The 22448-nt window shown below is 38.3% G+C and overlaps 4 protein-coding genes across 6 annotated transcripts; 1 reads left to right on the top strand and 3 right to left on the bottom strand.

Moving 5' to 3' along the window:
* Positions 1-112: 112 nt before the first annotated feature.
* LOC114146093 (outer dense fiber protein 2-like) lies at positions 113-8520 on the bottom strand. Of its 2 annotated transcripts, XM_028019857.1 has the most exons (17): positions 8288-8520; positions 8042-8205; positions 7808-7931; positions 7562-7693; positions 7383-7457; positions 7215-7286; positions 6773-6889; positions 6474-6659; positions 6280-6389; positions 6044-6179; positions 4966-5076; positions 4351-4455; positions 3882-4040; positions 3466-3566; positions 2820-2982; positions 2579-2704; positions 113-2465 (listed from the first exon to the last, which is right to left on the bottom strand). In XM_028019857.1, the coding sequence occupies exons 2-17, from the start codon at positions 8188-8190 to the stop codon at positions 2292-2294; spliced, it is 2040 nt and encodes a 679-aa protein (XP_027875658.1). In that variant the 5' UTR covers positions 8191-8205; positions 8288-8520; the 3' UTR covers positions 113-2291. The 2 variants fall into 2 exon arrangements, with proteins under 2 accessions (XP_027875658.1, XP_027875659.1); XM_028019858.1 differs by lacking the exon at positions 3882-4040 and having other exon boundaries at positions 8288-8518.
* A 170-nt stretch (positions 8521-8690) lies between these two features.
* ift22 (intraflagellar transport 22 homolog (Chlamydomonas)) lies at positions 8691-10960 on the top strand. 2 transcript variants are annotated; one of them, XM_028019862.1, is made up of 5 exons: positions 8691-8950; positions 9902-9984; positions 10193-10276; positions 10360-10562; positions 10642-10960. In XM_028019862.1, the coding sequence occupies exons 1-5, from the start codon at positions 8912-8914 to the stop codon at positions 10788-10790; spliced, it is 558 nt and encodes a 185-aa protein (XP_027875663.1). In that variant the 5' UTR covers positions 8691-8911; the 3' UTR covers positions 10791-10960. The 2 variants fall into 2 exon arrangements, with proteins under 2 accessions (XP_027875663.1, XP_027875664.1); XM_028019863.1 differs by having other exon boundaries at positions 8800-8950; positions 9936-9984.
* A 2-nt stretch (positions 10961-10962) lies between these two features.
* On the bottom strand, positions 10963-12844 carry LOC114146098 (ATP synthase subunit g, mitochondrial). The gene is made up of 3 exons (XM_028019864.1): positions 12697-12844; positions 12288-12448; positions 10963-11335 (listed from the first exon to the last, which is right to left on the bottom strand). Exons 1-3 carry the CDS (start codon positions 12746-12748, stop codon positions 11237-11239), a joined length of 312 nt encoding a protein of 103 aa, XP_027875665.1. The 5' UTR covers positions 12749-12844; the 3' UTR covers positions 10963-11236.
* A 5533-nt stretch (positions 12845-18377) lies between these two features.
* Positions 18378-21149, bottom strand: LOC114146094 (uncharacterized). Its single transcript, XM_028019860.1, has 2 exons — positions 19546-21149; positions 18378-19337 (listed from the first exon to the last, which is right to left on the bottom strand). Exons 1-2 carry the CDS (start codon positions 20381-20383, stop codon positions 18910-18912), a joined length of 1266 nt encoding a protein of 421 aa, XP_027875661.1. The 5' UTR covers positions 20384-21149; the 3' UTR covers positions 18378-18909.
* Positions 21150-22448: the final 1299 nt, after the last annotated feature.

The following is a 22448-nucleotide window of genomic DNA, read 5'->3' as shown; positions in this document are numbered from 1 at the left end:
CTTCTTTAAACATCAATTTAATGCTTAGTTTCTGTCATTGACAAAAAATGTGTAAAAACATGACACATTCGCCAGTCCACCAAGTAAATTAGTATGACACCAACACAATACCAAAGGCTTCTTTTCATTTATTTAATGTGACATTATTCTAAAACTGACAAACACTCACACCAGTTCACAAGGCAAGAGAACAGAATGATGCTATAAGAATATAAGAAACCAAATGCATAAAACAACACAAAACCACAAGTGCAGTTTTCCTCTGACTCTTAATGGGATTTTTGTATTTTAAAAGATTATTGCAAGAACACAGAGATCTAATAAACAATAGTTTATGAGAATTTAGCGATTATGACGGATAACAGTGATGGAAAAGGATAAAAAAAGACTATTATTTTTATTTAAATCCAGAAAAACTAGTTACAGTAATCCACTACCATTACAAGATGCGTTTGGAAAACATCCCAAAAGTTTTCAGTTATTCAGTAATTGTGTTTGCAAACCAGCAACAAGATCTTCACAACTAAATTAATTTACAGCCTCACTAATCTCATACCAGCTGAGAAGGAAAAGGAAAATATGCACCACGTCTTCTCACAAATCACTGCAAAAACAGATGTTTTTGTTTTTGAGACATTGGAAAAGCAGATTTATGAGGATTAAAAATATCCTAACCACCGCTGATGTTTTGGTACATTCACCTACGACTTGACTGTTGCATACAAAAAAGTAACATACAAGCATGCAAAAATAATAAACAGTACATGTCCGTTTGCAAAACTGCAACCTAAAAAAGGGACTAAAACAACAGAACTGATTCAATCTGATAACTTTATGGTAATGTATAATGAGTGTTAAAAGTAGGCAAATCTTTAGTGCAAATATAAGTGTCTTGTGTTTTGATGTTAATAAGCTGTACTTAGTAGAAATTTCATTGTCTTTTAAAAAGGTACAACTTCATCTAGAAGATCAATATGGTTTTCTTTAGATTGTTTACCAAATTTCACTGTTCCTGAGAAATAACATGCATTTTTGTGTATAAAGCTGAGATCACAGAGAGATAACACTACATGGTAATGAGTACACGCAGGCCAGAGATCTCCAACAAGACAAGAGGTAAATAAGGAACATGTTTCCAGTAAAAAAAAAACAAAAAAAAAACACAAAAATATAATCCATATACCATTCACCAAAGACAAAAAAGCCTAAGTGCCACATGTAGAACATGTGGCACTTAGGCTTACCACATGTCCGACATGTGGTAAGCCTAAGTTAATCAGATTTGACAATTGATCTACATACTTGACATGATGCAAGCTCAGGACTGAGAACCAATCGTGTGTGCAAGAAAACAGAAGTCATTAACCAACTGGCTACTGAAGAGACTAAAGAGCTTAGAAACAAAAATCCATCTGTCCCTTGACCTTGAACCATCTGCTCAATCTGAAGATGCGTTCTGAAAAAGGAATCTGATGGTTTCAGGCATTCAAATCAACTACACCCAGACAATATGCTAAACACAGGAAGTGGAAGCTTTCTCTGTGCAACACCCTGTATTTTCAGGCAACTTCCTGTCATCAACAAACAGCGAGTCTTAGTTTTCTAAATCCCCTCCACTGACCCCAGGGTTTAATTATCCTCAGTGAAATGTTTGAGGTTCTGACCTCTCAACTCTTTGAAACAAAGACTTAATAACATTCATAGTCCACAGAAAACACAAACCAACTCCTTAAAGCCACAAAAATGTGCCTGAAGAGTTTAGATATGTCTTCTGCCACATAAATTCTTAATATAAAGAGTCTTACTACTGTAGCCAAGGCCATATAAGGAAAATTGACGATTAGGCATTATTGTTCAAATTTTACATTGTAGAAATATTAATAAACGGAAGTAAATTTTTGGATAAAACAATTTACCATTCATCATTCTAGTTTCCAAATGAACTTAGGTGTTTTGTTTTCAACAACTTTCTCTTAAAAAAATCATCAGAGTGCACAGATGAAGATCATTTTTTCTGCTGCACCAGTTTAAAAATGTAGCTCCAGGATTTAGCACCTAGCACCTTTACAGAATGCATCCATTTAACAAAATATGAAACAGCCTCGCTTTGGACCTGAGCTAAAATAGCTATCAAAACCTCTATAAATTTGGGGTTATCACCGTTAGCTATATGCAGCAATTATTGTCTCTCAATAAAATGTCTTCTTCTTGACTCTCACTTGATATAAATATTACAGTGTAACACACAAACACATGCCCGCACACCCCCACACACAAAAAAATGGAAACCATCATTTTAGGAAATATGTTTGTACAAAAGTTGATGTTTGCACCCCTTCATCAAAAATTGCCATGTAAGATTTTTTGAGGAAATCAACGTAATTCTGAATGCTGCGTTTGTGGCTCTCTGATTGGTCCAGACTGAGCTCCAGGTTCTTTAGACGCACCTCAAACTGTTTCGCCGCCTGAAGATCGATGGCAGACAAGCAGTGGTTTATTTAGACATCAGCTTAACTATGAGACATTGCATCATTTGCTGGCATAAAAAAGGAGAACATTTTAGAAATATGATGCTCACATTTTGCTTGCTCTCACGAAGAAGCTTCAGTTCATTATTCCTTCTGCTCTGCTCAGCCTGAAGCTGCAGGATTTTCATCTGCAGAGCCTCTTCTCTGGAGGAAGTCTGGCTTTTTACTTTACTCACCTGGGACAAATGAATGATTAACTCACTAATGTTGGTTTAAGCTAATAGTTTCTTTTAATCTGAGCAAAAGTCTCTTTGTCTTTCAAAGTTTGACAGGACAACTGTTGAAGCTCACCTGCTCTCTGACATCCGACAAAGCAGCTTCCAGCTGCCGATTCAGAGCTTGACACTCTGAGGAGCGCTGTTCCAGCTGCCGGTTGCTGTAGTTAAGGGCCTCGTCCTGAGCCGCCAGCTTCCGGACCAGCTCCAGGTTCTCCTGCTGCACCTGGTCGATTTTTCTGAAGAGGAAAGGTATTTATGTCTACTTCAAACTACAGGGGTCAAACTCCAGTACTCAAGGCCTTGTGTCCTGCAGCCTTTAGATCCTGCTTCACCTGAATCAAATTATGTGTTCATTAGTGGGATAATTTAGCTACAATGTAACTAAATTACACTGGAGTAATTTAGCTACACTGGAGTGGGGGCACATTTAAAATCGGTAACTGCACTTGAGGACTGGAGTTTGACACTAATGGTTAATACCAAAGCTTATTTGTTTGCTGCAAAGGCCCAAATCAAATAAAACAAATTTGTGGTAAGACTCAAAATAAAAGCACAAACACAGACTCCCCATTCAATCTAACTGACCTTAAGTTGTTTGTCAAAGATGAGCAGCCAAACATTTTTGCCACTAGATGTACAAAGCTGATAGAAACATACACCTGTGGACTTGCAGATGTCAGCTAAGCAAAGGCCGGTTCAGCCACTGTGTGTGTTCTTACCTTTGGAGAGAATTCACTTTTTCTTGTACCTTCACATTGGCCTCATGAGCAGACTCTTTCATCTCCAGAGATGATCTCAGCTGTTTACTTTGAGTCTCCATCTGCAAACAGAAATTGTATAATTCTGAGGCACATGGTTTGGATGAAGGGAAACCGTTCAAAAGGGAAAATAATTATTTAGCGAATACATTATGTGGGAGACACAATGTAAGTGATGGAGAACTCACACAGCACAAATACACACAGGGGTGCATTTTCTACACTGCAAACAGGTTTTTTTGTTGGTTGCAACCAGAAAAACCATCAAGATAAGAAAGCACAATAGAGACACACGGGGTGTACTACCACCTAGTGGCAAGATATATGTAAATGAGTTTTACATGTTACATCTGATGACAACAGCTGGCGTTGCACACCTTAAACTGCAGTTGCTTAACGGACTCTGATTTTTCCGAACACTGCCTCTCCAACCTGCGCAGGTTCTCCTGGCATTGGAGGAGACTCTGCTCGGCTTCACCCAGTAACTCAGGGTAAACTCTCAGCTCCTCTATGCGTCCCTGCAGCTCCTGCCTGACCTGGGCTCCAGGGTGGGTCCAGTGCAGGGAATAGGCACAGCATAGACACACTTTTAAGTTTTGCAAAGCTTCCCATCCATGCTACTTAGACTGAGAAGATTTACATTGTGTTAGGTTGTTAAAACAAATTATTTGAGGGTTTAGCAGAAGAGATCTAACGGCATAGTGAAAGGCAATTTATCAGGAAAAAAGAGAGAGATATGGAGCTGTTTATATTAGAAAAAGTACAAGAGTTATGCGAGAATTTCTACTTCAATCAACCATTAGTCATTAATTGCTAAGAGGGATTAAAATGTGGAGGTGGGAATACCTTCTCAACTTCTGCTTCTTTCCCGTCTTGTGTCGTTCTTGTTTCCCTCAACAGATTTGCATATTTTATTTGAAGGCTGTCAATCTCAGCTTTGAGTTCTGCAACCTAGACAAAGGAAAAAGACAGTTGAGTCTGTAATGTGACAACAGAGTTCCTATAATATGGCCACATTATTCTGTTTTTTCATCAGCTTATCGCTTCATGGATATTTGAGTACAAAACATTCAGTTAGTTGGGTTTTATTAGAATTTTATTTTCACAAATGACCAAACAACACAGGACTGAAGATGGTTGCTGATTCAGCGGTGAAGGGTTATCTTACCATTTTGGAAGTTAAAATGTAAATGATAATATCAAATCTGTCCTGGGCAATCAAAGATGAAACAGATTTTTAAAATCTGTTTCATTTGTAATCAGCAATAACCCCACCAAAATAAAAACCTTGTGCTCGTTTTAAGAAAAGCTAAAAAAAAGGCAAGAAACCCCTGACATATTCTATGAGTTGGACTTGAACCCAAGTTGTGAAGTGGCCGATCAAAAATTTATATCATCATCCTAAATATAATGCAAAGGTAACCTCCCTTCAGAGCCTTTGTTATTGTAAAGAACACAGACCTGAAAGTGGCATTGTTCCGCTTCATGTTTCTTTTCTAGCGAGATGGTCTTCTCTTCAACGAGCGCCGACTCACAATCAGCGAGCTGCTCCTCCAACTGAGCCACGGACGTCTGCAATCACGCATAAATAAATATAATTTCAGCTGCAGAATTAGAGTAAAAGCAACAAAATGCCCGAAAAAACAGCCGTGAAAAATGTAGTCTACTAGAAGAAATAGAAGGCAAATGTGCAGTTTGAGAAATTAGAGCACTTTTTTTTCAGTAATTCAATATAAGAAGAGAAAATTATATTGGTCAATACAGAGTTCACAGAGTTAGCAGTTCAATTGTTTCTTTCTGTTAAATTTGCATCTCAAAAAACTGAACATGATATATTAACAATAGGAGAAAGATGTGCAAAAGAAATATTAAGATATGACCACATTATAGTTTATACAACCATGGGAAATATAGATGACTGCACACTTGTGCAGCAAGGAATCATTCATAACCTCTGCAAGGGATAGTAGTTGTTCCTTGGAATAGCAATGGAAGGTTGAGTGTAAGGAAAACCTGTGGTAGAACAATTTCCATAAACAACAAGGATAATCATAGCCTTGACCAGATTGTTAAGCGAAGTCCATTTAACAAATTAGGGAGAGTCAGAAGGCGTGAACCACAGGTGGTGTCAGTGCTTCAAGAAGTTCCACATGCAGGATGAACCTCATCCAGAAAATGAGCCACAACAGTTATAATTCTTGTTCTAAGTCTCTCATGAACCGCGGACAACATTCAAAGCAGCTTAAATTAGGCTAAACAGAAAAGGGACAGAAGCGGACTTCAATGCAGTCACATCCTCTTTTATCAGCACAAGGAATCTCAGTTGCAGCGCCACCACACATGAACATATCCACATCCTGGATATGTTCATGTGTGGTGGTTTTTGAAGCAATGACTTTTTCTACTGCAATTTTTGATGATATTCTAATCTATTGAGTTTAACATGAAATCATTTAACATGAAACCATAATTCCTTTCCTTTAGAATCTGCACTATCGAAAAGATGAATTCCCTACAAAAGCTGTGAGTCGCTTCATACCTTGAGCGTTGCGTTAGTGATGGTGAGGTCCCTGTTGTCAGCAATGAGTATGTCAAGGCTTTGCACCATTCTTTCATTAGCTGCAGTTAGCTCGTCCCTCTCTTTCTGAAGCCTCAGTGTCAACTCTGCTAATTCACTTTGTTGGAGGAGAAATATCACGAGGTTTATCAGTATAAATCTGCAGCTGTCTCATGTGAATGCTGGAGTCTACGAGGACGACTGTGTAGAGCACAAACCTTTTCATAAGGCCTATTTGAGCAACAAGTTTTTCTCTCTCATCCGTCGTCTGCTCCTTTCGCCGTCTCCTGGAGTCTCTTTCTAAACGGGCTTTAGCCAGTTGGGAATCCTGACAGTGAAAGCAACATCCTTGAGTTTTGAAGGTGCATTTGAGTTTGTACAACCAGCACTTACATTTGTTTTGATTTCATACCCTTTCCTTTAGCTGTGCACTGCACTTTTCTATGGCAGCTTCGAATCTCTCCGCTCTCAGTTTCTGTGCTTGCGTAGCTTTCCTCAGAGATTCTTTGTCCTTCACAGCCTTTTTGGTCAGGGAGGCGAAGGATGTCTTCAGCTGATCAGTCTCCGATTTCTGCTTTGCTACAGTTCTCTCCAGGGTCTGTGACACACCAAACAAAACAACAACAACAACAAAAAAAGAAAAATATTAATATCATATATTTTAAAACTTTTCTTTCACAGTTTCAAGTTAACAGGGTGGAGGGTTTTTACCCGTAAATGCACAGTCAGGCGATTGTTCTCTGCTTCCTTGTTGCGCAGCTGCCCCTGCAGGTGAGTACGAGTTGCTTCAATGGACTTGGTGGTGTGAACTAAGCTTTTAATGTTCTCCTGATAAGATGAACAACAACAAAAAATATTTAAAATATATAAATACATATATTTTTAAAAATGTTACAAAAAGTTACAAGGCCTATTTGCTTTTATTTAAAACATGAAAAGCAACATTTGTTTTCATATTGCTTATTACTGATAGCATCAGCTACAACAATAGTTTATTGCTGTTTTAATAATTTTCAAATGCTCACATAGACATTCTTAAACATTTTAAGAACCATGACATTTTAAAAACTTAGAATAACTCTATAGCAGTAACCGGCCCATGTCTTTTCCTACTTGGGAAAATATTATATTTTTGAGTATTAGTTGTTCTAACCTGCTCTTCTCTCTGCAAATCCATCAGTTTACCAATCTTCTTCTCAGTCTCATCGAGGTCTTTTTTTAAATTCTTTTGGATCAAAATAAGGAGAATTTTGTCATTTCCCCCCATCGGACCTTATTTACAAAATTTATTTGACCAAATATGATTTAACAAAACAGTCACCTCATTTTCCCTTTCAGCGTTTCTGATCCATTTCAGTAAAGTTTCCATCTTTCTGTCAGCATCAATTCGATATACCTATGAGCAAATAATGTCAAACTTATGAATAAAACATGTTTACATCTTCTATTTGCTGGTCTATATTTACAAATGTAATCAACATACTAAAAAACAAAATCTACCTCTGCATCTTGAAGTTGTTTTAGCTTCTGTCGCACTGATTTATTCAGACGCCTGAATTCTTCCAACTTCTCCAGCAAAAGTCCTTTCTGGCGGGTGATTTGGCTTTTGTCTTTGGTAGACTTCCCAGAGGTCTAAAATAATAATAAAAAAAAGGCATTACAGTTCTGAAACAGTCACATTCTAAAGAAATTGCAAATGTTTAAAACAAAATCTGTGGGATACAAAATTGCACAAAAGAAGCATACAGCAAATTCGTTGTCCACTGCATCTTTGAAAGCCACAAGCTGGATTGCTGCAGCGCTGGAAGCAGCTTCTGCATCTATTAGGACTTTCAGAAAAGGGCTCTTCCCACTACTGAAGTTCTCGGGGCTAAAAACAAGGTTGAGAAAGAGAAAACCTTCAGGTATCCTAGAGCATACTGCATATTTTGCCCAGCTTATGGTGCGTTTTACAAACAAATATGTGTTCCACAACCTCACCCAGACTCAGCTCTTGCCTGGACACTAGTGCACGCCCTGTTCTCTCCTGGTTCATCGCTGTTGTCTAGGTCACGACGACTCAGAGGGAGATCCTCCCTGATGTGACTGAAACCAAGTGGGGAACTTTGGGGTTTATCCTCTGGAGACATACCTTACGTTGAAAACTAAAATAAGAGATTAACAGTCAAAGCTACGAGAAAAGATAGGACTATTGTGCGATTTATTTTATAGTTAGAATATGTTTACCTTATGACTTGTGCCAGCAAATGGGCTTCGAAGGTCAACACATAGCAACAGATGAGGTTGAGAAGCTGCTAAGCATTTCGATCCACTCACTAAACATTTGCTTGTTCAATGAAACCAGCAAGACCACCACCAGACTTGTTGCTCCTACTGAGCCTAAACATAGTCCCTTACAAATATATGCTTTGAAAGGACAAAAATTACGCTTTCTGGTTGTTGTTATTGACGCTACTACAATGGGAACTATGCATTCGTTGCAATATCTACACTTGATTGGTTAGCTTTAAGGCAACGTAATGACGCAAACACATTCACTGAAAGCTTATTGGCTTCTTCAGATCGGAAAAAGAGGCGGGGTTAAATTTAAGTAGAGTTCCAAATAGCCAATGATGAAAAGAAGAAAAAAAGAAGAAGAAATGACTGAAACCATAGCAACGAAAAGGAAGTCTACCCAGCTTCGACAACATCTACACAGCTAAGCCAATGTTACTTGTTTTATACTGAAAATACCACTGCTACTTTTTTCATTTTATTTTATTTTTTCATCTGAGTACGATAGCTTCGCGTTGCCAGGGCTTAAGTTGCCGTAGCAAGTTAGCTGGACAAGCTAATGATCGTCTGGTGAAAATGTTTAAAGCAAAAATTCTCTTCGTAGGTCCTACTGAGGTAAGATTTATTATCTTATTAAAGTCTGTAGCTGTAAAGTTTTGACAAGTACACAGTCATCTTCATTATTAACATTTACAACTGTAAAATCCTCCGTTGTGTAATAAATCTAAAGCGTGCTTATTTCTCATAATCCAGGTAGCATTCAATAATGTTGGCAACCTACATTTCTACCTCCCAACATGCAAAATAGTAGTACTTACTTGATTACAATATTTATGTGTAAACACAACATTATTAGTAATACTTTTGTGGTAAAGTTCTCACATTCTCAAGCAAAAGATATGCAAGAAATCCCGTCCATGATATTCATACCATCTTTTTGTGTCAAACATACATCGTAGACACTATCTTAAATTTGGTGGTTGTTTGTGTAAATTCTACAATTTTTGAACTAAGGTTTATTGGCATATATGCCCTGACTTTAGCTATATTTATAAAGTGAACTTGATTTAGTGATGCAGCAGTTATTCAGCCAGAGATCCAAGTTGGTCAGTTTTTACTTGTTTAGCTTTAACACAGTTCAGCGGATAAAACAGTAGAATATCTGTATTTTTTATTGTTTATTTAATACATCAAAACTAATAACTTATTTTTTGATTATTAACACCGATTTCAAGTTTAGTAAAAGTCAGATAAAGCTTAGAGACATTTGTTTTGCTAAACGAAATAGGACACTTTAGGATAGGATAGAATAGAATTCACAACTGCTTCTTTTTTGACACTTTCAAAACAAATAACTGAGGAAAACATTTTGTAATATTTATTGCCCTTAGAAAATGGAAATTTGCAGGTCAGACAAGTAAAACAGGTGAGGAAAAGCTTTATCAGTGCATTTCTAGTTGGCTGCATACACTAAAGAAAATAAGACTGTGTAGTGAATGTGTTGTTGCAAAATGTTAAAAAGATATTCCAATTTATGTAATGCCACATATGTGTTTCTTTTTCTAGAGTGGTAAGACCGTTGTTGCTAACTTCCTTTCAGACACAACAGAAAACGTGGGTGGGGAATACAGACCAACGCAAGGAGTCAGGTACACAAGTCCTGTGTTAAAAGTAGAGCACTACACTTAACCATTAACTGTTTAAAGTTTCCATTACATATTCTAAAGTAATGTGATATGAATCTCACTGAGGAGTCTGAAACAGTTCACAAAGTGTTTAAATTCATGGCCTAATATGAAATTGTATTGCTTATTGGACTCCAGTTAACTAAATGCAGCTGCTCTCTACTGTCTCAAGGATCCTGGAATTTGAATCCCAGCTTGAGGGCAGCGGTGACAAGATCTGTGAGGTTGAACTTTGGGACTGTTCAGGGGATTTTAAGTTAGTTGACTTGTTAAACATTATTTAAATCTTGCCATGAGAAATAAGGTTCTCCATAAATTGAAGTTAATTTTTTTTTGCAGATTTGAATCCTGCTGGCCTGCACTGATGAAGGACTGCAGCGGTGTAGTGATCATTTTTAATCCTGATATCCCAAGTCACCTGAAAGAAATCGAGACGTGGCACTCCATCTTCATCTCCACTCAAAGTTTGCTGGAAAGCCAGTGTTTACTCATAGCTCACCACAAGCCTGGCAGTGAGATAAAACATGGCCGACTGCCTTTAGGTAATCTTTGTGTAGTCCTCTCTTAAATCAGTGTCCATCTTATAGGACTAATGGATTTTATTTTTATTTTTTGACGCAGCACCAAACCTGAGCAGGTTGCCACTTATTCATTCTGATCTGGAGGAAGAGCCCGAAGATATGCGACATGCCTTCTACAGATACTTGGGAAATGTTGTAAAAGCAATGTCCGAGAGTCGAGAGCGAGAGGAGATGTCCATCATTACATAGCAGTAAAATGTACCAAACACCCATTTTAGTTAGCATACACTTTGACTCGAACATCTGAAATACATTATCCATTACTAATACCTTAAGATCTTCATGAGGTATTATGAAACATTTTGTAGCCCTAATATTTTTGGAAATTGTTTGAAAATAAAACGTATAAGGGAATTCAAGATTGATTCAATGATTTTATTTAATAATTAGTTGGAATTCATTCAGAATGTGATACTCAGAAGTAGGGCTGGGCAATATGGCTGACAAACGTATCACAATATAAGCGTTTAACATCAGTCGATAATTATTGATTAGTTTGTTTTAAATATCTGAAATTACATAAAATTAATAAACTATTGAATGTAATCCCTATTGTTCTTGATCATGCTGTATATCGTGATATATTTTCTTCTTTATTTATTGCCCAGCCCTTGTGAAAAGAGGAAATTCATTATTTAGACATTGTATCCAATCAGGCCTCCTTTGCCGATACACTCTCCGATGAAGAACCACATCAACACCTCAGTAGCCACAAGTCCATTCCTCACAGCATCCTGAAACAAAACAAAGGAAACCATTTACAGGTAAGTGCTTCTTTTCAAATTCAAACTTACCCCTCCCCAAATAAAATAAGGGTATTATGATTAATTTCCTCTCTACATAGTGTGTTTCTCTTGTGATCTGTTTCAAGGGGAACAAGATTGTTTTCCCATCAGTGTTCAATCAATCAATCAAATTTTATTTGTATAGCACATTTCAGCAGCAAGGCATTTCAAAGTGCTTTACATCATTACAAACACAGAAACACAATGCAACATAGAATCAATAATCAAAACACAGCATTAAGTGAAGTTCCATCAATCCATCAGTGTTGCACAGTGGTGGCTGAATATGATTTGATCACCAGTAGTTTATTATAATCAATTGCTGTTAATCTATTTCTTAAAAAAACTGATTTATTATTTTTTTTCAGATTGTCTTTTTTGGAATGTCAAGGTTTTCATAATACGTCGAACATTATTTTTTATAATCCAGACCGTCTTCTTTTTTCCATCAAACTGACATTCATACTTGTCAATCATTTACTGGAATTTTTCAACATATTATTTTGTGGTAAAGCATTATATATACAATTTTATTAATGCGCCTATCACTCTAGCTCACAGGTGTCAAACTCCAGTCCTGGAGGGCCACTGCCCTGCAACTTTTAGAAGTGCCTCTGCTGCACCACACCTGAATAGAATTAGGTCATTAGCAGGCCTTTACACCAGAATAAGGTAATTAAGCCATTTCATTCCAGTGTTTTGTACCTGTGGCACATCTAAAAACTGCAGGATAGTGGCCTTTGAGGACTGGAGTTTGACACCCCTGCCTAGCTTTTCACAATCTCGGCGTTTTCAGGTAAAGATCAAGTAAATATATTTTCAGCTCCCATAAAGAACAAACCATGGAGTTAAATCAATCGTAATTTAAATGAATGAAAAACGTCAGGTCAGAACTACTCACTTTGACTGTGGTTCGTCCGAGGCGTCCTGTCTGGTAGCTCCTAACCAGACCTTTGGCGGCCTCTATAGCTGTGGGGATCTCAGCAGGGGACGGAGGGACCAGCTCCACCCTGGCGTAGTACCAGAAGGTCGCTAGCCGGGGTTTGGAGTATGTGACAGCGGCTGCAATAAAGCATAGACCACCTTACTCGGAGATGCAATAAGCTGCAGGGTTGCTTCGGCTTTGAAAGCTAAACACACAACAGAGAGGAAAACCTGCAGCAGCATTTTCTGTTTTTACACCTGATGTGACGATACGCAGAGGTCACAGAGAACCTGAGCATGTACGACGAACTGTAATAACGCGGCATGGTTTTAAATTAACTAACCCATTTTATAAGTGTTGTAAAACATAGTAATGGTTCACTTACCACCGAGAAGTGTAGGGACTTTAGCAACGAGTTTCTGGACTTTCTGAGCCATTGTGGAATCTCTCCCAAGTACACACCACAGGAAAAAGGAAGAGGAAAACAGATTAGTTTCCGGGTTGGGAATTTCAAAATAAAACTACCGACGTGAAACACGTGACGCCTCATAATTGCCATATTGTGAGTGGCAAACTGTACGTGTGGCAAAATGACAGGAAACGGTGTTTTCCAATTATGTTTTTGAAAAAGAGAAATCATCTTTACTTTTGAATGCATGTTAAATGTAGTATTAATAATTGATATTAAAGAAGAAAATATCTTCTAATCAATATGCAATAAAGTATAACCTACATTTAACAGAGAAAATCAAACCACTTAATTTAATTTATTTTCCATTAAAATGTTGGGCTTCATTTTTTTTGTCTAACATTACATTTAGATGATAAAAAATATCTTCAGATATAGTTTGGTTCACTCACTCAACTCACAAAGAGTCAAAATACAGCAACACTTTAAATGAATTACAGAAGGGATAGTGATGTAATAAAAATACACCATTACCACTATAAATTAATCACAGTGATTTTGCTTTTTTTTATTTGTATTTGTATTTTTATTTTTTTTTTTTACATGACATTACTGTAGTATTGCCTTAAACACTCATCTGGTAACTTGGTGGCATCCAGCTGTCAGTAAGTTACTGTAACTTTCTTACTAAAGCAGATTACTGTTAAACAATGGCCTTATCAATATGCATTGATCAATCCTGAAAATCTTTGGAGAGTTGAGTACTATCGACTGTGCTAATTAAAGGAAAGTAAAACGATGCATCAGTTTTGAAATGTAGCTCATTTGTGGTTTTACTTTTTACAAGGATGAGTCACTCTTTTCTGAGTCACCCTGTGACCCTTATGAAACAAAACAGTTACAAAACATAACATTACCAACAAAAAAACATCTGAGATCTACTTTTGGAACAAAGAAAAAATAAAGTCCCTTGCCAACATTTAACTTTATTAATGCAGAATACACTTTTTACATAAACAAGATAAAATTGAATAAAACATATTTTGAGTTTTAAAATGTGATTTAAGACATTCATTCACAACTACAATCTCGCATTGTTTTCGGAATTTTTACATTATAGTTAGAGAAAACAACATTGACTTAAGTATTACTTTTAAATTAAACAACTTCTAATATGAAAACCTAGATGTGATATGGTGCTGTTTTCATTAACATAGTTTTTTAAACATAGTTTACTACAGCAACACTACAGTCCATGATCCATTCACAATCCATGAAAAGATATACAACTTCACAATGTGAGAGCAGCATGAACAGTTATAAAAGAATTTTAATTTGTTTGTGATGTTCATACTTTTTTTGGCTTATAATTTTTTGGTAAACCAATTTTCATACTAAATTTGTATGTTTCTTATCTTATTTCACCAGCAGGAACTGAGGGTACTTCTAAAAAGTAGCACATCACATGAAATACTTTGTTTGCAATTCTAATCAAAAAAGTGAGACATATTCACTGCATAGTGATATATTTCAAGCATTGTTTTCTATTTGTTTTATGATTATAGCTTACAGCTATAAAAAGACCCAAAGCAAAACCAATAAAAATTTATTTTAATGCTATTGGGATGTTATGGCCTACACAATAATGGGGAGAATGACTTGATTGGTGTTAAGCACATATTCACTGATGCTCCTTACAAGGACTGTTAACCAAATGGTCATTGCTTAGAAGCAAAGCTCAAACCACCAGTAATAGTAATTTGAATGGAATAAATACCTGTTATAGCATAAGAAGCACATGCAACAAGGATAACTGCAGCCTTGAGAAGATTTTGAAGAAAAAATACATTAATAAATCAGGGAAGATTCACAAGAAGTGAACTGCAGCTGGAATTAGTGCTTTAAAAGCTACTAAACAAGGTCAAGAGTTATATTTATCATTTTTATCCTCTCATAAACCAGAAACAATAACAACAATTATTTACCCCATATGAGGAGAAAAAAAAGATCTGGACTGTTGCTCAGTGTAGCGCCTTCTTAAATGCGCAGGTCTGACTGCAGGGCTTAGTGTTAACCACTCTATAAAATCAGAAATAGGTACGGCATGGAGTCATGATTGGGTGGATAATTGATGCAACTGATGCAAAGAGCTTTGTTTATATTGCCATTTATTGCAGTGGAAATAGTAATGATAATAATAATGACAATAATAATAATAATAATAATAATAATAATAATAATAAGGCTGCACAGTGGCGCAGTTGGTAGCACTGTTGCCTTGCAGCAAGAAGGTCCTGGGTTCGATTCCCGGCCGGGGTCTTTCTGCATGGAGTTTGCATGTTCTCCCTGTGCATGCGTGGGTTCTCTCTGGGTACTCCGGCTTCCTCCCACAGTCCAAAAACATGACTGTTAGGTTAATTGGTCTATCTAAATTCTCCCTAGGTGTGTGTGTTGTGTGTGAATGGTTGTTTGTCCTGTATGTCTCTGTGTTGCCCTGCGACAGACTGGCGACCTGTCCAGGGTGTACCCCGCCTCCCGCCTGGAACGTAGCTGGAGATAGGCACCAGCAACCCTCCCGACCCCATTAGGGACAAGGGTGAACAGAAAATGGATGGATGGATGGATGGAATAATAATAATACTAACAGCAAAAACTAAACAAAGAGAAATTATTCAAAAGAAACAAGGACGGGGGAAGAAGAACAAACCAAAAATGAAATAATCAATAATACTTCAAAACCAAATGTAGTTCAAAAGTCCAAGAGCAACGGGAGAATTGTTCTTTTCCTTTAGATACTCCCTTAGAGTTTATTTTGTTTCCTGTATGGAAAGTGTTGTTTGGTTTTCCTGTGTGGAGAGTGTCTTTCTTTTTCCTACCACCAGGTGGTGTGTGGGTAGTTCGCCATCCTCCGTCAGCAAGCGAGTCGATGAAGGGGGAGAAAAAAAAAACCTGACCGTCGAGTAACGGATTGTCTGAGGAAGTGGATGTTACTTGTTCTCATCAGAAGGTAAACCAGGCATCAACAAAGCCCAACCGCAGATCCTCGAGTTTTAGAGATGAATTCGTTCAGCGATGAGTCGAGTTGGAGATTTGAGATTGTTTTATTAACAACCAACGCCACAACTAACAGTGAGCAGCAGCACAGTGGAAACCCGGAAATACACATGAGGGTCCCAGCTGTTAAAGGGACGACTTAAAGGGAAGGTGGTTGGGGCGTGGCGGTCACGTGGGTTACATGTTCCCCCCCTGATCCCATGCACGTCCCCGTACATGGACCAGGTTGAGTCTGGATGGCTGGCTGGATAATACCAGGAACAGTCATGTGTTCATCATCCTCAGTCCCTTCAAGAGCATGTGTAAATGCAGTGGTCAGTCCATGAAACAACAACTGGATACTCTTCAACAGCGGGTGACCGAGTTGGGAGTACTGTAAACGTTCTGGTGGTCTTCTTGCTCGGGTTGACCTCCGCAAAGATGGTTCTCCCTCAAGACTCGATGGTTCTGTTTCGGGACTTGATGATTCTGTTTCAGGGCTTGATGGTTCTGTTTGAACAATTAAGTCCACTTCTGGTTCCATATTATTGGTGGAGGGCTCTGGAGTGACAGGCTCAGGACCTCCCTCAGCAGCAGGATCTCCAGCAGCATCTCCTGCAGAATCATTAGTTTTTGAACTGATGTTTACTGCCTCTCTGTCCACAGGTTGAAATTCCCTTGGTTCCTCTGTGACAACTGGGAGTTCCTGTTCCAAATCCTCCTCCTCTTCTGCAGCAGAGGATGGGGGCTGATCAGGAACTTCAGGTAGGTCTACAGGTGGAACAAATTGCTGGACAGGAGGTACTGGTGAATTAACAACAGTGATGAATTTCACAGGCTCGAAGGAAGAAGGATCATACAGAGGTGAGATGATCTCATCTTCTGATGCATCTTCATTATCAGGGTCAGGTAAGTTCACAGGCAGGTGCTTTTTCCTCTTCACAGGTAAGTTTTTTACAGGACTCTGTTCAGCTAGGTAATTACCATGCAACAAAAGATCACGATGGAGTGTTCTGAGAGGTTTATCCTGGTTCTCTGGTTTTACAGTGTAAACAGGGAGGTTGCCAGCCCTCTTTACCACTACATATATGTCAGGTTCCCATTTGTCAGCCAATTTGTGCTTTCCTCTCAGTCGGACGTTTCTAACAAGGACCCTGTCGCCTACGGCACGTTCAGAAGTGGTGATACGCCGATCAAAAGAGGTCTTATTGCGGGACATCACCTTCTCTGAGTTTTCCGCAGCCAACTGATGGCTGTCTTGCAGATGCGTTTTCAGTCTTTGGACATACTGTAGGTGAGAGGTGGAGGTGTCCTCTTCCAGTGGTAACCCAAAAGCCACATCTATGGGAAGACGAGGTTGGCGACCAAACATTAGTTCGTATGGAGAAAATCCAGTGACATCATTTTTAGTGCAATTGTATGCGTGAACAAGGGGTTTTACAAAATCTTTCCATCGAGATTTATTCTGCTCACTTAATGTCCCTAGCATGTTAAGCAATGTGCGATTTAATCTTTCCACAGGGTTACCTCTGGGGTGATAAGGAGTTGTCCTTCCTTTATGGATGCCAGCAATATCACACAGTTCTTTGATGGTACGGGACTCAAAATCCGGTCCTTGGTCACTGTGTAACCTCTCTGGAATGCCATAGTGGACAAAAAAAGTTTCCCACAAGCATTTAGCAACAGTTCGAGCTTTCTGATTTGGTGTTGGAACAGCAACAGCATATTTTGTGAAGTGATCTGTAATCACAAGAATATCTTTCACTCTGCGGTCTGGCTCCAGAGACAGGAAGTCCATGCACACTAGCTCTAGAGGTCTTGAAGTCTTGATGTTAACGAGAGGTGCAGCCCGTTCTGGTAAAGTTTTCCTTTTTACACATCGTTCACAGGTCTTGATTTTGTTGTAAACGTCAGTGGACATTCGTGGCCAAAAGAACCGGGAACGAATCAAGTCTAATGTTCTCTCAATCCCAAGGTGGCCCATATGATCATGAAGCTGAACCATCACCATATGCCGACACTCCTCTGGTAACACTAGCTGATAGGTAACACCAGTGTTGTGTTCAAGACCACCTAACCCGAGACCAAGACAAGACCAAGACCAGAGTGTATCGAGACCGAGACAAGACCAAGACTTTTAGGGTCCGATACCAAGTCAAGACCAAGACCGAGGGAAGTCGAGACCGAGTCAAGACCAAGACCAGCGCCAGTATGTGACAATAAAATGTGAAACATGATCAAAATCACTAAAATTGATCTAAAAGACCCACATTCACGTAAAAACACCTAGATATTTTACACAGAGAACTGGAATAAACATAAACATCTTTATTTAGTACTTCTATGTTGTAATCACAGAATTTCAAACAATCAAAGTCGATCAAAATAGTATTTTCTCTGCCTTTCATGAACAGTACATACATTTATGTTGTTTTTAAATGTGCTATTTCAAAACCATGTGCAAATATGTAAAACTGAAAAAATGCCAATCATTTCTCTCTCGTATACAGATTATAGCTACATTATATAACTTTTCTTAAATAAATCTATATCTATCACTAAGTTGTGACAATATGTTATGAGACAGATAATTTGTTGAAAAAAAGATTGATCTCCTTCACTTCCTCCCTGAGCGACTCCTGCCATCTGCAGAAATACAAACCCCATTGAAATACGTGCACAAAAACATGACTGACTTTTATCAGTTCTAAGACCCTTTTGCTGGATCAGATGGTTTGTTTTTGACCAAGCAGTGTATTTCTCCAGTTAGCACTGGGAACATGGAGAAAAGGCAGAGGAGCTCAATATTTTCACAGCTTGTCGGTCTCATAACATACTGACACAACATAGTGACATAAATATATAAAAAAAACTATATAACTTTTACAAAGATATTTTTTTGTTTTAACAAAGTTACATACTGCATCTTTAACTCTGCTGTTGAATGGATGTAGCAACTTATACATAACATACATAATAAAGAAATCTGACATTTAGAGGCCCAACTGCATGCGTTTCAAAAATAAAATTATACAACTGGAAGCAGTTTCATAATACGCCAAAGCTTTAGAAAACGTCAATGGCAAAACTCGAGAACAAGGATAACCATGTAGTTGAACAGTGGTTGAAATAAAGTAGGTGATACATAAAATTAGTTTAAAGTAAGGTTTCATTGCACTTCAGAAAGATTAGAGACTGCAGCATTTTTGCACCTAAACGTGCACGATGGGGTCTCATTACAATGCCTCCTCGACTAAAAACCCTTTCCACTGGTGCAGAGGAGGCAGGGACGGATAGCACTTTCAAAGCCAAATTGTGCAGTTGAGGATATTTGGACTGGTTTTCTCCCCAGAAGGCAAGAGCATTGTCACTGTCACAGTCTCTTATATCATTAAAGTATCTGTTTAATTGTGTTGCAATACTTGAATTCTGGACAGAGGAGCTGTGCTTCTTATGTGCCTTGTAGCGTGACAGAAGTCGAGGGCATTTGGCTGGTGGCGAATGACTGGTTGGATCCACATTCATGGCTTCTGAGCACTTGTCATCTGTACTCTCCATGTTCTCCACCCCAAAGATCAATGTGTCTGAAAAACACAAACACAATGACTGTGTTAGTTTTCAAGAACTTTGAGTGTACAAAATAATGTTTATGACAAAAGTAAACTGATGAAAAGAAGACTATAAATTCCACTTTATGATTTAAGGCTTTATGTGCTACGAATTTAAGACATTTTAAGATTTATAATTTTGCAAATAAGACTTTTTTTTCAGCAAAGAAAAATGCATACCAACCTGTCAGTGTCTTCTTAAGTTCATCTCTGAACTTCTTCACCGATGCTGCATTACCTCCGTTGGTAACATCTAAATCCACCCAGCTTAAGCCAAACTGTGGATCCAGCATGGCAGCAAAGAAGTACACATCATGGTTAAAAGGTTCCTCTCTTCCACTGTCTTTGGCCATGTTTGTTTTTGTAAAGATTCCAGAAAATCTTTTCACCAGAGACTGCTGGAGGGCTCTGACCAACGGCCGGCACTGCATTCGGGTCTCCTCCATCTTGAGGAGGTGTGTGTTCAAGTCCAGTACAGTTGGAACCACCATACTAATAGTCACTGATCTTTCCCCTTGGGTCAGCTCTGTTGCTTCAGCAAATGGAGAAAGAACTATACATAGCTCCTTTAGCTGGTTCCACTCCCGCGCACTGAACACGACATCCTCATAGTCTTTGTTGCACATTTCACTGAGTGATTTGTGTTCTAGAGTTGTAAGGGCCTGTACTTGTTTAAATGTACTGTTCCAACGAGTTGTATTTGCAGCTGGAACACTTTTATTGGTGCCAAATGCAGCCTCAAACTTATCTTTAAATTGTGAGCTGCTATGTAAAAGGGTTGCGAACTTTGACGTTTTTGCTATGGTGCGAGAAATGGTCTTGACCTCCTTCATACCATCATGCACAACTAACTGGAGAGAGTGTGCAAAGCAGGAAAGACGTTCACCAGATGACCATGGTAAGTCAATGTCTTCCTCTGAATTAATGTCCTCCCACAAGTGCTCGTCATCTAAATTATCCTCTTCACTCTCACTGTCATCAGATTGCTGCTGGGGCATGTGTACTTTGAAAGCACATTTCATATTGGGTGCATTGTCTGTTATGATATAGCTAATTTTGTCACGAATACCATATTCCTCAGTGATCTCCTCAAAGGCAGACGCAATGTGCTCTCCAGTATGCCTCCCTGTAAAACGCCTACAGTCCAGCAGGTAGGATTCAAGTGCATAGCAATCTTTAGATTTGTAGCACACATGGGCAGTCACCCCAAGAAAGGAGCGTAGCCTGCGATCAGACCAAAGGTCAGTTGTTAATGACACAGACGACTGGGTCTTCAGTTTCTCCAAGACAGTTTCCTTGACTTTTCTGACCAATTCTGGAATTCGTCTCTCAGAAACTGTTTTTCTAGAGATTGGTGTGTATTTACTGTCCAGGACTTCAAGAAAGTGTTTAAAGTGTCCATTTTCCACGAGGGAGAGGGGCAGACAACATCCAATGATCAAATCTTGAACAATGGCTTCACTGATGGCTTGCTGCCTTGGCGATTGTGGGCTGTAGAGCTGCACTTTCTGTGTAAATAACGATATTGTTGGCTGTGTGACATCACTCTGTTGCCCTGCCTTGTATTCCAGGAACCTAATAAATAGGACATAGAAATCAGTTTATCTGATCATATGAACATCAATTACATAAGAAAACAACCTTAAAAATAAGTAGGAACTTTACAAATACATGTCAAATATGTGTAATGTAATGTTACTAGAAACGCATGTAGATAAACAAAATGCAAATCAATGGTATTTTGGCCATCACATTTTTGAAATGGATAAACAAGTAAGTTAAATGACTGATATGATATGAACCATAGAGAGTGAACTGGTAAAAAGTTACTTATTGACCTGAAATTGTAAATGGCAACATAACAATGTGGTTTCTAAAAGTAATTTGCCTATATCCATACAAAGCAACTAATTTATTAATTTTTCATAAGGTGAGGCATATTAGTCTCTTCACTCTCTGCTTATATCTATAGACTAGTTCCCACAGCCAAACAACAGAGCATCACCTCCACGTCTTATCTTCAATGTCAGGAGCTATATCCAGCTCCTAAGGTCAATGTAACTTACATTGACCTTAGTTCATAATTATGAGACAGTGAATGAATTCATTCACTGTCTCATAATTGTTTTTCATGAGAAAGAAAAAATCTAACTTAGGAACAGGATGTTATTATATGTCCAGTCGACTCAGTCTCTCAAGGTTAACTGCATTTGCTTACTTCCCTTAATAATGTTAATTGTAGGACCAATGCAAGAAAATACAACTTATTTAAGGTTAAGCATATCAGGTTTGGCACATTAATAAATTATATATGATGGCTTTGGAGACATTGGGGTTACCCACCAGCACAAGCCAGCACATGCTGACAGAACCATTACGTTCTGTCATGGTTACGTTACAGAACGTAACCATTACGAACCATTAGGTTCTGTCATGGTTACTTATTGACAGAACCATTACGTTCTGTCATGGTTACGTTACAGAACGTAACCATTACGAACCATTACGTTCTGTCATGGTTACTTATTGACAGAACCATTACGAACCATTACGTTCTGTCATGGTGACTTATTGACAGAACCATTACGAACCATTACGTTCTGTCATGGTGACTTATTGACAGAACCATTACGAACCATTGTTCTGTCATGGTGACTTATTGACAGAACCATTACGAACCATTGTTCTGTCATGGTTACGTACGTCACCTTATTATGGTTATTAAACATAGGTAGAGACTTCCACATCAGTCTTCTCCTTCATGAGAAGTATTGAACAAGAACCAAAATATATTACGATTATCTATTCAGACTTTTATTTTTGCTCTGCTTCCACCTATGTGCTGCAATCCACTCATGAAGCCGACAGAAATACGGAGACATGTTCAGGAAAGCTGTAATTGAAACAGCGTTGTCCATGCACAACACGAATCAACACTTCTTTAAATTAAATCAGTAATGTCCGACATGTTTTCACAAACACTACTAGGTGACAACTTGTGCATCAAGCTAGGTGGCAAATAGCGGATAAGAAAGGAGAACATTCACACTAAAAGATAAAGCATACATATATAACTTTAGCTAACTT

Source organism: Xiphophorus couchianus, chromosome 6 (genome assembly GCF_001444195.1).
Source record: "Xiphophorus couchianus chromosome 6, X_couchianus-1.0, whole genome shotgun sequence".
NCBI classification, from domain to species: Eukaryota; Metazoa; Chordata; class Actinopteri; order Cyprinodontiformes; family Poeciliidae; genus Xiphophorus; species Xiphophorus couchianus.
This window is presented reverse-complemented; position numbering and strand designations above follow the sequence as displayed.